Below are 16173 nucleotides of genomic sequence, written 5' to 3' on the forward strand. Positions count from 1 at the left end.
TCTCTAAAATATGAACCACAGTGCAAAGGCAGACTCTATTGTATGGGCTCAGGATTTTGTGAGCTCTTTTCCACACTATAGCAACAATATAAAGAAACAGATGGTGATGTAAATGTACCCTGGTATAGAACAATATTACTAACGTGACAGCTGAGAGGTTGGGAGGGGGGCAATTGTACTTGGGCACCATCACAAAATGTTGAAAATCAAACACTTCTGTTCGACTGGCAGAAACAGACGGTGAGCTAAATATATATTCAGCATGATAACAGTGTACTCAATAAATAAATAAATAAAAGCTTTTTGAAAGTAAATCTTTAAACACTAGAGCTGCTACCCATCACAGTATCAAAAGAATAACTGCAGCACCACAAATACTGTGATTGCAGGTTTGCAACTTCAGATTTCATAGAGAATATTAGTATCATTTGAATTTCTATTTAAAACAGGGAGAAATAAAGTGCCAGTACTTTCTGAAATGCCTCACAACGACGAGCCGTCAGCTTTACCTTTATTTTTTAAAGCCACAATATATCAAATTAGACCATTTCTGACCTTTGCACTTCAGGGTTTGCGGGGAAATTGATTCTTAGATGCATCATGATTCTCTCTTGAAAGGCTGTCTTGGAAAAAAGGTCAATAACTGGAAATTTAAAACCCAGTTGTTAACATTATGATCGCTTCTAACAGTTTTGTGAGACCAGGCTAGAAGTCCCTTACAGCTGAAGCGATCGGGTGGTGAAAAGATGCATCGATAATTGTTTTATAATCACATTGTCAGACTTAAATTGAATCGTGAGGTGCCTGGAGATTCCCACCTCTACTGCACTTCCAGTGATCAAAAACACAGACTGCACCAACTCTCATTTTTATATGAACAAAAACATATTCAGTAAGAATAATCTGACATAAACATTCACAAGCGTTGCTGCACATGGCACATGTGAGTGATCCCATGTGATTTGTGATTTACCACAACATTAATTCATCCACTCAAATACAAATCAGTGAGGTCTGCTGTTCATTGATTCATTTAATGATGATAAATACAGGTTAACTATCCAAATCTGTTATGTTGTACTTAACTGACTTTGCCACACAAGCTGTTGACTTAAGTGATGATAATGACATGTAATGTATTATAGCTAATGGATGCAGTGTTGACATCACAGCTCGTTGACTTGACCTGAAACAAATGTGTGATTAAAACACAAAGGATCTAATTACAGACGCTGACAATTTCTAAGCAACAGTGAAGAAAGACATCATTTTATGCAGTGACTATAAAACTACTCGCCCTCTTGGACATTTCACGTCTTATTTTTGCAACACTGGATAACAGTGGATGTAATTATGTTTTATGGACAATGATTAATAGAAAAACAAACAACAAAAACAGTCTGAAATAGCTGACAATTTTCCCCGCAGACACGTCGTCTATCTCTCACGTGCAGCCGGGGCGTCAGCCTGACCGTGAACACACCTCAGAGCAGATGGCACTTTCTACCCCCAGTTTAAACGGTTCAGGACCTCATTATACAATCCTGGCACAACCTCTGGGTTGCATCATTTGAGCAGATTAAACATCTTCTTTCCCTCTCAATCTCTATATTTGCCCCGCTCCTTTAACGCCACACTATCTTCTTATGTCCTCTGATTGCTTGTGATTTCTACTACGTCACAGGATTTTTCGCAAAGCCTCTGCTGTGTCTCTGCGTACACACACCTCATCAGGGAACGCATACAAACTGCAGAGTAAATACTAGCAAGCAACAAAAGGTCACAGCAGAACATTTTAGTTCCACCTAGAATTGCTAAAAACAGTGTGTGTTTTTTTGCAGACGTGATTAAACTGTAGAGTAACTTTGGGCTCTGGCAGAACTTGTGTCTGTTTTGTTCTTATAACCTAGCAACAAAACAACAGCGGACTATTTAAAGACTGTGAAAGTGTTAAAGCTGGTAACTGCAAGACAATACGCACACACATGCAGAACACAATACCTCTCTGTTTTGTCATTTTGTAAACTCTATGTCTAGCTGAAATGCTGCAATTTCATAACAGGCTTTTTAAACACACTGAATCAGTTAACATGAAACTGCTGTCTGCCTTATATCCTACAGCAGCCTGTTTAAATCACAGATGATACTGTATATGTGCTCTCCCCAAATCTGCCCTGAAATTAATGTCTGTATCTATAAAACCATCTGCCTGCTTGCATAAGAGGACAGGTGGCCTGCTTAGGACTGTGCAACCAAAGGTTTACACATGAACACACACACAACACACACACATTCGCTGTATCGGCATACATACAATGTTACAAAGAGTAGTCTCACTGAGGACAGGACTCTAAGTCCTTCAGCAGACACTGAACCAACACACTGACAAGCAGAATACAAACACAAATGTTTACTAAGGTCACTTTTGGGGTAATTACATAGACTTACATCCATTTCCTGGAGACTTACCCTCACCCCAACCCTAACCTCAACCGTGACCACTGAAACAATAATCTCCTTTTTCCCAATGGGGGCCACTGCTTTTGTCCCCTGTTGGCCTAAAGCCGCTTTTGCAAAAACATAATGGGGGAACATAATTGTTCAGCCTCACAGCCAGAATCAGAGGTAGTAACAGCGCCAAAGCAACGTCTGTGTAATAACTGTAAGCCGACCAGACGCGACGGGTGTAACAGTGTGTTGGTATGTTATGTTTGCGACCCACCACCAGGATATTAAAAAGCACCTAGTGGTAGTTAGCAGCGAATTTAAAGACAAAGAACAGCAACCAAAAATGACCACAAATTTGGAGGACAAGACAAGATCGACCACATGCCATGTTATGCCATTGTTATCGTTTAGGAGGCTGCCCTATGGTATGTGTCACACTAGATGCAGATGCTCTTGAGTTACACATCACACCTGCCACCCCTATTTTGCTTTCGAAATGCTGACATGCTGTGTCTAAAATCACACACTGGAATGGTGATATGAGTTGTTCGGTTCTGTGTAAAGGAAGGGAAGCTGGCGTAATGAAGGGCCTTCCTTGTGGCAGTATTGCTGGATCCCTATGCAAAAAAGGGTTAAGGTCATACACACACAAACACACACACACACACACACACAAAAAAGGGAAATAAAACACTAATCCATAAACTATTTGCATGAGCAATAAGGTGAGCATGACGTTGCCTGATATGCAATATTGATTCTTCAGAAACTATAAGAGAAGCTGCTTGTTAATAATGTAAACACTACTTGACAGTGCAGGATAAAATCCGGCTGCAACCACCAATTATTTTTAATTATCTATCAATCTGCCAAAATTCTCGACAATCAATTAATCATTTGTTTTTTTAAACAGCAGTAAACAGTAAAATGTCCTTCACAATGTCCTCATGCATAATATGACGCCATTAAATGTTGTTTAGTCCGACCAACAGTCCAAACCCCAAATAATTCAGCAATAAAATAAGTAAACGCTCACATCTGACAACCTGGGACCATCAAATATTTTACATTTTTTGCTTGACAATGACTTCAATGATTTTTTTTAACTGTTGTAGTTTTTTTTTTCTTTTCAATCAATTGACTAATCATTGCAGCTCTAGAATAATACACGTAGAAGCATGAGCAAAGCTTTGCTAAAGACACATGTGACTGTAGAACCAGGCTGCATTTAAATCTCGCTGTGCTTAAAGCAAATACTCTCTGGCAGATATTGAGTGTTCAGTGTGTCAACAAGTTGATGATTAGTCTGCCAGAGAACATTTGAAATTCACTCAAATCCTGAAAAGTAATATCAGATGGCTGTGAGTCACTTTCCTCTTAAACTCCAAATGGAGCTGTATGTTCTAGTTTATACCAGCTGAGCGATATTTTTTATCAAGGCAGGAAGAAAACATGAAGTCATTCATACCCTCACCTTATGTTTACTTACATAATCAGTCCCTTCTCTAACCCTCCGTGTTCTGTCTTTAACCAAACATGTTTTCTCACCTGCGACTCAGCGGAGAACCTTTTAAGGGAAACTTGAAGAGAGATGTAACTGGCACATAAACCACCATATATTGGCTCCCAGTTGATTCAGAATACATTTTCAGATTTTACTGACTACCAATAAAGCAATAACTGCCTTGGCTCCAGCAATGCTAAAACACATTTTAGCTGAATGCAGCTTTGTGCACAGGAACACAAAGCTGCATTCAGCTCAGAGCCTTTTAATGCTCTCTCTGTTACTGATTGTGTTCGAGGAACTGCAATATAATATCTGAATTTCTGCTTTAGCAGGACTTCTGTGAGCCAACATTCACCCCTTTGCCTTCAATTTAATGGTGCACTTAGCAGTCACTGAAATATTGAGTGGGCCCTCAGGCCTGTAGTCAAGCTTTTTACATAAATCTGATATCATGTTGTGCTGTGTGTTTCCTGTTGGCTGGACCGAAGCAGGGAGGGGGCTCACTCTTTGATATATGATGTTATAAACCACACAGAAAGAAATAATTACTGCATGGAACACCATTCAAGCAATTAAACAACTTCTTAAACATGATATAATTGCTGTGGTTTTTAGTCAATCTGATGTTGCTTACGTTTATCCTGCTGCTGTTGGTTTATTTATTCTGGTGCTTCCCTCAGTCTTTTTGAGTTTCTTGAGTTTTGAGTGTTTATGTTTAGTTTTAAATTCACCTGAGAGTAGCCAAATGAAGTTTCATTGTACCTGTGTGTATCCTGGCAATAAAGATCATTCATTCAACTAAATAAAAGTCTGTTTAGATTAGGGATGTTCCTAACGACTAATTTCCCTGACGCTTTAAATCACGTTTAAACTTAGGCGAATTAACTCGTCTAAAAGTAAGAAAACACTCAGGAAACAGTCAATATTGAGCACAACTTCATCTATAAAGGTTAAAGGTATACCATGAAGGATTTTCCTAAAAACAATGTCATACAGAAATAATCCGTCTAAATCACTTATGAGCCACTATAAGTGTGTGGCGGTGCATTTTTCTGCAGAGACTCTGCCCTCTGCCTGTATTTCTTATGCTCTTCTTATTGTCTTTGTTTGGGACGTTTTTGGACGTACTGCCCAACATTGCTCAGGTAAGGTCGGGGCTTTATATAAAGGTAGTGACCAGGGGTCTCATTTATAAAACAATGCATAGGATCCATACCAAAAATGTTGTGCAGTAAAAAATATTCGACAGTTTCTACCACCAGGGTTCCACCTCACCATCTGCATCTCCAATTTCCCGTTTCCCGTTCCTGTTCACAAGCATGGGTCAAAGTTTCTCCCATCAAGTCGCTTTTTACGCATCATAACTTTTGCATGCAGTGGCGTACACCTCTTTTAGGCCTTGTTTTGTGCATGTGCAATGTTTATAAATGAGACCCCAGGTGTCAGACTGTAAGCAGCATGCTTCCAGAAGACATAGCGACGAAAAAAAGGCAAGTATAGTGAGGCGAAACACCAAACAAAAATGAATCTAGGGCTGGCTTTTACTGTCACTTTTGCTGGTGATTGCATTTACAAGCAGTAACCAATAATCCCCTGTAGTATGTCTTTAAGTACTGTGTAGGGATCAACTGATATGTTTTTTTTCCGAGCCGATGCAGATACCGATTATTATGAAACAGAGATACTGATAGCTGATATTTACAACCGATATATGTCTGCTGTAAAAATCATAGTTGACACAGAATTTAAAAAAATAAACACTGACAAAGCACTGCATTCAAATGCAGTTAAGCATATATTTATTCTGAGAACTATTCCAAGTTTGCTTTTAAGAGCCTAGAGTGGTATGTGCAGGCAGTGAGAAGCACGCCAGGGGCAAAAGAGTGCAGCTAAGGAAAACAAAACTGTGTATCGGCATATTGGTGAGGAAAAAAAAAAAAAAAAAATCACAGATACCGATAACCCTAAAAATTCATAATATCGGCCCCGATTATCTGTCGACCCCTAGCACTGTGTATATTATAAGAGCAATTTGAAATCATTCATCACTACTTACAATGACCAAATTGTATTTTAAATGCTGCTGAAATATGTGGCACATTATCCTACAAAACATGACAACAACTCACAGAATAAAAGTTAACAACTAACATTCATTGAAAACAATAATCTTTAGGAAACGGGCCTGATGATAATGGCATTTTCATTTAGTGAGCACCATCACATAAAATAAAAAATAATTTTAATAATAAGTGTATCTGACTAGTGCTTCTGGTGCCTACTAGCAAGGGTACCAACATTTATTTGACTAGTCAACAAATCGTCCGCACCCCTAGTTAAGATCATTACAAAAATTCCAAACTAACCATTATGGATGTGGTTCAGTCTGTGTTGTGCCTGTACAGTAAATCTTAGTAGGAAAAAATGGTGTAAATAGCCAGCTTTCCCTTCTTTTTTATATCTAACTCCCACACTTTCTTTTCATACTAAATACCAGTGGAGAGACATGAGCTACAGCAGATCCATAAGCTAACACCCTCCTCAGCAGGGCATCCCTCACTCATGAGATTTCTGACTGCTCGGCTCAGCATCCTCTCATCAGAAGCCAGAGGAGAGACCCTTTCATCCTCCTCAGCCCAGGTACATCAACAAAAAGAGGTTATCGCTCCCCGTTTATCAGCCTGCATGTGTCAGCCTGGAAACAAGAAGTTTCTCCGGCATGTTCTAAAACGCAGACAGCAGGGACATGAATAACTAACACGAAGCATTAAAGAATCACCAGTGTTCTCTAAAGAGCCCTACTTAGGGTTTGAAATCAATACAGGCGCAGCGGTGTAATCAAGCTGGAGAGGAAGACACAGATTGATGACTCGATGGGCATTTATTTATAGATTTGAAGAAATTTGTGCGGAGACCAATTTTCATTGATTCACTGTACAGTTTGTTACATGATCTATGTCTGTCCACGTTATCGCCGAATTGCCACATGGACACCAGCATGAACTGGAATCTGATGTCCCATATTGATTCATAAATAACTTGCCTGGTGAAGATGCTGACTGAATGACAGGAACTTTTAACAGCCTCAAATCATTTTTTTATCACTGTCAAAGCCTGAGTGCAGCTATTCTTGGCGAGCCTTAGCACAAACTACTCTGCGTTGTCCTGAACAGTTTGTATCTTTCCTCAAAGCACATGCACAAAATAATGTAATCACTGCTCACAGCCCACTTGTTCCACTGTACATACCGACAGCTGATGCATATGGACATTACTGTGAGTTGATAGTGAAACAACCTTATCAGGATCTGCAATGCATGTGTGTGAAGAAAGGTCATGTCTTGTCTGTGTGCAGCTTTAACTGCAACCACCCCCTGTAATATGACAAACACATTTTAAATAATAAAAACAATAAATAAATGTAGTCATATTCAATGTGTTACTTATTAATATCTACTTTAAATAGATCTCTGTCGCCCCTTCTGATTAACAAATAATGACTTGGGTAATAGAGTCAATGAAGCTTAAAGTAGTGGATAAAATACCAGCGCGCACCAGGATCATAAACAGGCTTCATCCCAGGGGGAGGAGGCTGCAAGACCTCCAACTCTGCGTCACACTTACAGCAAGTACAGAGTCCGATACCTCCGAGTACCGTTTCACATCACAAACTATCTAACTAGACAAGAAAAGTCTCCACACATCACACTCAGCTCAGACACGAATCATTAGCGGACGCGGGAGATGACCACATCAGCGACCAACCTTTCTGCTGCTTGAAGGACTGGATGGAGCCCGAGTGGTGCACCATTGCGACGTTCACTTGGTTCCTAGCGTTAATTGAATTCCGTATTACGAGGAGCAAAATTGCAGAATACATGGGAAACTATGGTGGGCTTGCGTAGGTGTTCTTCTCGCAGTTCCCATCCTGCCAAACGATCTCACGGGCGATGCGCAAACCCCAGCAACACCTGTCTAAGCTCCGCATGCTCCCCCCCCCACCCCTACGCTACCCGACCGCCACCATCCACGGCTGTTGTCATGGTGACGGGGGAGGTCCTGAGATGGACACGTCCCCCCCTCCGTCCTGATTTACTGGCTCCAAATAAGCTGCGGGAAATTACCAGGGGCAGCACATCTCAAATGGACCGACAAGGACGTGTATTGATTCGGTCGTCAATCATCCTTTTTTTTACCCGGTGCTGAAAGCTGCCGTATCCTATATGTAATCCATAGTCTATCAGGTAGGACAAATACAGTTAGGTTACAGGGCTAACTAAAATACAATGCAGTCAGTGCTGGTAAAAATAGATTATGTAATAGCACCTTCACATTTCAGACACCACAAGCCTCTTTGGGATTTTTTTTTTTTTACCATTTTGCTGCCTTAAAGAAAGGACTGAAACTTCATTTAACAAGTCATTCTAAAAATAGCCCCTTTAGATAGGCTATGCATTATTGGACATCATGTCAACTTCAACATAACATCATCAGATGACAAAAGCTGTTGTCAGCTGTAACTTTAAAGGGGAACATCACCTAAATTTAAAAAAAAATTCCAATATATTATTTCCCTAGCAGAGGAAAGTTAAATCAATATTTGAGAAAATGATCTACTCTCTTTACAAAGTCTGAAACCAGAGAAGTTAGTCTCGAACTTGTGATGTCATTGAGTATAAAGTCTGGAGCTGCTCTTCAGACAATGAATGAATGGAAGCCTGATTTTGTGGACCCATAATATTTGCTCTATATTATAGTTTACTTTATTCTATTGTAGTTTTCTCAGTTCTGAAACAGAAGCTGTACCCATGAGCCTCATTTACACCGAGCAGTACGGTTCAGTTCAGTCTGGTGCGCTTTTTTCTGTTTCCACTGTGAAAAGTTGTGGATGGTACCAATGGAACCGTTCCATACTGTCCCCATTTTTGGTCCCCCCTCTGTTGGGGTACCTAGCACACAGATCTGGTACTAAAAGGTGGAGCTGTGAACACTGCAGTCTGTTGATTGGTCAATAGAGGACGGTCACTCTGCTCAGTGCTGAGTTGTGGCTGGTTTTGAGGTTCATGTAACCACTGTTCATACCGTGGAGAGTTTTATTAGTAAACTGTAACTGTAAAATGAAAGGATGTTTTGCTGCCTCTCACAGCAGCTGGAGTCGGAGTAAAAATAACTTAATTCACTGGGCCGACTGCCGGTGACTTTTAAGGTGGAGCGTTAACTTGTAACGTTACTCACTGCATGAGTTGACAACGTGAATCAATCAACACACCTTAAATTTCACTGTGACAACTATGACCATTACTTTAGTTTTTATATGACATACTTTTAGTACTGAGTGGATCTTTAAGCATTTACATATATAAATTTCATCCGGGTTATGTGAACTGCATATATCCTACTCCTCACTCAGAGAGAGAAAAAAAAAAAAGCTTTGCAGAGCCTTGTGCCTGTGGGCTCCAGCAACACTAAACCCCTGAGCTTACCTGAGAAGGACTAAATGCACAAACCCACTGTTTTTAAATATCCCATGGAGAGAGACTCACTGCAGCTTGTTTTATGTTGTTCAGAAAACGTCGGCGTGCAGCCTCAATCTGTGGACGATAAATGAGGTGCAGACTTCCCTCTGTGTCACTGATAATGAGGAAATACAGTGAGTGCTGGACGGAGCAGTGAGTGACAACAACCCTGCCCATATTTAAGAGTACTGTTTGCAGTGGAAACGCTAGGGTCTAGGTACCATGTGTGAAGGGTTACTTTTGGTTCCAAAGGTACCATACTGAAAGTGTTTGGTGGAAATGGGGCTATAGGCTACTCATAATTTTCCCTTGGGTGCTCTCAGTGTCATCTATAATATCCTTCCCTATTCATCGTCTTACGGAGCAGCTCTACACTTATACTTGATGGCAATACAAAGTTGAATTTCAGCACTCCAGTTTTTGGATTTGGGAGATTTGTTGACGTTAACTTTTATTTTTCAACCATCTTAGACCATAGCTGTAGCATAACTGTATATCAACTGAAAAATAATTCTGAAAATGGGCGTAGTTCCCCTTTAAACACATAAAACCAAGACTAGACCAAAATATCAATAAAGGGAAAATGGGCCATTTGATTTTTTTTCCAAGGCTGAACCATTTGCTTTGGCAGGCATTAAAGACTGTGAGGCTGTGAGAAAAACTCAAAACAATCAATACTATAGCTTACTACTACAGGGCTCACGGCTCAGCTGTGTTGACACACTGCCGCTGTAGAGGCAGGGGGATCCCTCTCACAGAACAAATGTTACACCAGTCATGAAGACTGAGCTGTGTGTTACAAATGGCTGCAGTGTAGTTTGATCACACAGTGTTAAATCTGGTAACTTGGGACTGAGCTAACATGCAGAAGTTGTATTTGATTATTGAGAGTTTTTTTGGGGAACTGTAGGTTTGGGATAATAGAATGTGGAGAATACAGTTTGGTTTAATTAAAAACAAATCAATACTTTTACCTAATTTTGCTCCAAATTACATCAAAGATTTATCGACTCTGACGTTCCCTTAGATCAGCGGATGCAGCTCTGATTGTTGTTCCTCAATTTTGGCATGTAACCAAAGCTGATCAGGCCTTTACTGTTAGATCCCCCGTAACTATGCAACACTCTGCCTACTGAGATCACACACACACACACTTCACATTAGCATCTTTTATATCCCATCTTAAAACTTTATTTTATAGAAAAGCATTCACGAATACTTAATAAGTTGCGAGGTTTTATCCTCCCTACTTGGCCATTTTCTTCCACTTTCTTTAAACCTTGCTTTATCCCCCAGTGTTTTTATGTTTTTATGATCACTTTGTTGTTCATATTTTATTTTATTGGCTTTTATCTGCCATTTTTTTCCCTGAAAAGCACTTTGTAACCTTGTTAAGAAAAGTTATATACAAATGATTTTTTATTATTATTATACTTTAAAATGAGATTTCTCCGCCTGCCTTTCTCTCTTTTGTCATATTGTTTTAATTTGTCTGTTTGAATTTGTAGTTTATTTGTTTTATTGATGTTAACTCTAGGGCCCTAATGTGCCTCTTTTATCGCCTTACTATTGTTTTCTGGCAGATTTATATGACATTTTTATGGAATATGAGGCATTTTATCATTAATCATACAGTCAATTTATGTGGTATCTCGACATGCCCCTTTATTTCATATTGATATTTAGTTAAAACGTAGTCCTATCCTGGTTTATCTGCAAGGTCACTGATCTCATCTCAAGGTCAACCACACAGAGTTACAGACATGCAGACCTCCAATCAGGCTCTCATGAGAGAGAAAGCCCTGTCTTGTTCATGTTGTTGCTGTGTGAGGAGACACTGGAGTGAGTGCTGTGATCTGTTCAGTCCTCAGAAGGTCACAGTAACACAGGTTGCAGTTGGGTCGGTCTCTTTACTTTTGTTTATCAATCTGTGTCTGCGCTGGTATTCTGGGGAGTAGTCTGGCATCTGTCATAGATGCAAATACCATCTGCTTTCTTGCAGCTCAGCACGCCTCTCCTCTTCCCACTGTGCTGATGTTTATTGAGGACTGATGGCAGGGCTGTGCGCGCCAACCCCTATAACATGTCATTGAACTACCGGGCAAATGCATTTCTTCCGCTGGGCCGATAAATAAATAAGTAAGCAGCTCTTATATGGCCAGTCCCATTTAAAAATTTTATCTCTCCCATTCCTGCCTGTTAGTTTAGAGATGTAGGTCAGATGATAGCTCTGCAGAGGAGGCAAGGTTTCTGCATAAATAAAACACTGCCACCTTGTGGTTGAAAAGGCGAATGACTGAGCTGTAAGCACACCAGCTAGGTACCACATTAGTGCATTGTTTACTTCAGCCTATGCATGTAAATAAACAACCATGAACTACTTTTGACAAGATTCCAGTCTTGCAGCCTTCAAACAAAATGGCTACCTTTCACGTCGTCTTTACATCATAAGCCAAACAATGATTTGCACAGTTCAAACATATCAAATCTTCAAATCTGCACTGCAAGACGCTTTCAAATTTAGAAAGCAAACTTAACTTTCAGCTTTTTTGGGCTCAACAATGAGTAGTCAAAATGATACGACTGCAAAATCACTGCAGTTTGATTAAAACAGTAATAGGCTGCATAAAATAACCAGTTAAATCAGCAATCCAATATTCCAGTCAAAGAAAAGGGAGAAATATTTTATCGCATTCAGACAATCAAAGCTGTATCTTCCCTATTATTCAACCCATTGCTTGCTGCATAAAAAAGTTCAGTGTTTGCAGGCTGTTCAGAGAATCAAAGAACTCTCGGCTTGCTCAAGAGGCTCCTGAATGACAAAGACCTCCAATGTCAACACATTCAACTAAACCACTACTGATGTCTTGCTCTGAGGCTGAGCAGCTGAGGGATCTGCTGATGAAGTATTTCTAAAAACCTGCAACATGTTTTTTTCAGTATCAGTTATTCTATTAAGTGTTTTTCAGTTAATCAATTAGTCATTTACACTAAAAAATTTCAGCATATAAATAAAAAATGCCCTCACCTTTATCCATAGTCCAAGCTCATGTCTTTAAATGGCTTCTTTTGTCCGTTACACAGGTTGAAAAACAGAGAAATGCAGTACATCCTCATATTTAGGAAGCTGGGACCGGAGAATATTTGGTGTTTTTGCTTGATGAATAACTTTTGTGATAATTCGATGTTCAAAACCTTTGCCAATTTAATTCAGCTAATTGACTATTGGAATAATGGCAGAGTCAGCATGGTCCATATTCATGAAGGAACTACTTTAAAGTCTCAATACTAACTTATTAGATGTGCAGCAATATGCCAAACAAGTACGGGTGGATCTCAGACGGATGTAATGGATTTAAAAACCTTTGCTCACAAGAGCTGCTGGCAAACTCACCGGAGAGTTGGTCGCTGTCCGTCTCTGTGTCTCCAGAGAGGAGATTGTTGGCCAGCGAGGAGCCCCAGGACGTTGAGGGGCTGCTGGTGGGATTGATAGGAGCATGCCTGTCGGCTCCAGAGGAGCTGGAGGCCTGACTCTCCAGCAGAGGCAGGGACATACAGTTGTCCTGACCACATGATCCTGCAACACACACAGAAAGTGATCAAAGTGGGAGTCTACAGCACTGACGTGATGTTATTAAAGTATAATACTGTTGCTTTTATTTCAAAGGCCATCGTGTCACATACTCAAACCATGATACTGGTTTCTTTAGTTATCATCAGGGGGAGAATGTAATTGCTTGTATGTTCAGATCAGTAAAATTTGCAGGTGATCACAGCAGTCTAGCTCCCTACTTAGCACTCTCGTGTTTCTGCTCTCATACATTATTAATGTATCTTTAAAATTCCTTTTTACCCTCTGATACTTGACACTAATGGGGAACAATAAGGCCTCTTGCTTTCCAAAAGCAACTGTGTTACTGATTAGGTTAGTTTTGTTTTTTATTAAAACATTTAAACTGACAGAAATGTGCAGGCAAATAAATGCTCTTTAGGGATACATTTTAAAGATTTCAGTGATAAATATTTATCCAACCTGCAGTTTTGTTATCATGGAGTTTGTTTTCACAGTGTTAGCAAAAGTAAAATAATGAAAATTGGCATAGATGCTAATAAACTAGCTAATTTTGATACAATGCAACTAACACAATATTATATGCTAAATGCCCCTCTAACAATGTGGATGTTTACAAGGGGAATAATCAGCACGATGAGAAGAAAAATGGCTTAAAGCACGTTATAAATTCAGATCTACCATTACTGCATACATCCACTGAGCCATTACATTGCAGTAATTGCTTTTTTTTACATAATGAGGAGGCTCCCATTCTGAATCCTAAACAGGTCACTGCTTGGGTTAACCAAGTTAGCATACAATAATGCATTTTAATTTGTTTACAATGGAGAAACAACATCTACAGTCAGGTTTTCATCCAGTGTGTGCTGATGTGTGCTCCCTCCCTCATGTGTGCAGTCGGCTTCATTAAGACCAACAGGAAGGGCCGCGGGGCTGCGCTCAGAGTCCAAACAACATGACTCACCGACAGTCAGAGGTACTTTACATCTCAGAAATGATTCTCCGCAGGTTCAACAGCGACATCTCCCTTCAGCATTTCTTCTCAAAAGGAGCCCACAACAAAACAACACATGGCTGCCAGACATGCTGGTTTATACAGTGCATTATTGAAATGCTGAATTTTAAATATGTCAGTTTGTGACAGCAATGGTACACATTACCAGAGGGCTGTGTAACCCACGCTTGAAAGAGTGGAGGCTGTTGTAATACAGTTGAAAATACAGCAATATGTTTGAGTGAATCCAAATAGGGTTAAACCAGTTCAGTCTATGTTAAGTGAGTAAGTGTAGCCTCTCAACTCCCTGTGGAGCTTCACTGACAAACACCATTAAAGGAATACTTAGGGACAAAATGACCATTTGTAAACCAATTAATGACACAGTGTTACATTGAATTTGCATCACCCACTGGTTTGTGGGCTGCCATTCTGAAGCCACAAGTTTGGCATTTCTGCCATCACCGTTTTGGTTTTTGGGAGCCAGGACTGACCATGTTTGGATGAGAGGGTGGAGCTGTGGATAAGCGAGGGAAGGATCTGACTCATAGACTGTACCAATGCCTTGCAGACAGACAGGGCAACTCAAACTGGCCTGTCGTCCCTTGCCTCAAATATGTGTAACTTTAAGCCATGATAAGCCGTAAATGGTACTGTACAGCTGTCATGAATGTTGAAATTAGCTATAGAGACCAAAACCTTTTTGTGCCAGGCTGTAAACCTGTTTCTAGCTGCTGTAAAGTTGGGCATTTTAACATGGTGGTCTGTGGTTATTGACTGTTCTGGAGCCGGTCTCAAGAGGCTATTCGATGAGCTGCAATTTTTGGCACTTCCACATTAGCTTCATTTTTTAAATTCAGAGGTTGCTGCTTTTTTTTCTCATATGCCTCTACGGAAAACAATAATTATATTGATTTATTTATCAATAAGGGATCACGTTAAATAGCAAAACTATATCAAAACATTCCTTTACAAAGTCTCACACAACTCATGCAGTAAAATTCCAGTCTCATTTATCTAGCTGTATGTTCAGTACTTCCCAAACACATGCATTTTCCATAAAACCTTACACTTAAAACTGAACTGAAAGTGAAACCTATCTGTCCTTTCTTCAAAGCCAGACTACAAAACTAAGGTTTTTTTGTGAAAATGCATGTGTTTGGGAAGTACTGAGCAAGCAACTGGATAAATGAGACGTGTGAGAGTTTGTAAATGGATGTTTTAATCATGTTTCCTCTCTGTTAAACCTGTTCCCCAGCCAATCAATAAATATGCCCTTTTCCGTTGAGAATTGTGAGAAAAATTAATCCAAGGTAACACAGCATGACTAACTGATTTACAAATAATCATTGTGTGGGTAACGTATTCCTTTGACAGATATAACTGCACGTCAGTGTCTTAGAAGTACCACTGATTTGGAAACTTCCTTATCTAGGTTACCAGTGCTCTGTCTGGACAACTAGTCAGAAAAAAAAACCAACTTTCCCTGAAAAGGAATTGCACTGCGTGCTCTGTATGGGCGTGTGCACCTTGTATGACTGTTTTCTCTGGAACTGTGAGCACTCGCACTTTGGACGCTGTGTGTGAGTCGTCCCATGGATTTCAATGCACCCTATTTTCTTGTACCGTTTCAGTCTGTCTTTTTATATGTCTCTTTGTAATATTTTAATTTTTCTTTTACCTGCTTCAGGGACTGCAGATGGAAACTAGCTAAAAAGCTATAATCTGGTGCAGTGCATCTTTACTCTGTTGAGTCCAGTGTTCTCTGTACATGGTCCCTGATAAAAAATAAACGGGAAAAAAAAAAAGTGCTTTCTCCATTACAGCTGTGCAGTCTAAGTGCAGTAATATACTGTCCTGAGGATTTCAAAATTATGGAGACATGAGGTAGATCGATTGATGAGCAGGTACTTCCTGCTTCCTGGCACATTGATTATTTATTTAAACAAATACCTTTCAGAGCCCTGGGTCACTTATTTCCCCTCTCAAGTAACCATGAATGTATGATGAGATACTGAGGAAAGTGTGACTCCATCCATTAATCATGTAGATATAATCTGTCCGAGCATGTGGTGTACAATAAGCGCCACAGCCACACTGTCTGGCAAATACTATTACCATGACTAAATTGCTA

At 39.9% G+C, this 16173-nt stretch overlaps 1 protein-coding gene across 7 annotated transcripts in view; it reads right to left on the reverse strand.

Annotated features, from left to right (window-relative positions):
- The window catches only part of ano3 (anoctamin 3), a 54178-nt gene extending 41135 nt beyond the window's left edge, over positions 1 to 13043 (reverse strand). For 4 of the 7 annotated variants that reach the window (XM_078167835.1, XM_078167833.1, XM_078167834.1 and 1 more), the window contains exon 1: positions 12866 to 13043. In XM_078167835.1, the coding sequence (XP_078023961.1) occupies positions 12866 to 13025 (160 nt within the window). In that variant the 5' untranslated portion in view covers positions 13026 to 13043. Of the gene's footprint in view, positions 1 to 7720; positions 7965 to 12865 lie in introns of those variants that run through there. The other 3 variants (XM_033634277.2, XM_078167836.1, XM_033634276.2) reach the window with 2 other exon arrangements.
- Positions 13044 to 16173: the final 3130 nt, after the last annotated feature.

This window comes from Epinephelus lanceolatus, chromosome 5 (genome assembly GCF_041903045.1).
Source record: "Epinephelus lanceolatus isolate andai-2023 chromosome 5, ASM4190304v1, whole genome shotgun sequence".
NCBI lineage: Eukaryota > Metazoa > Chordata > Actinopteri > Perciformes > Serranidae > Epinephelus > Epinephelus lanceolatus.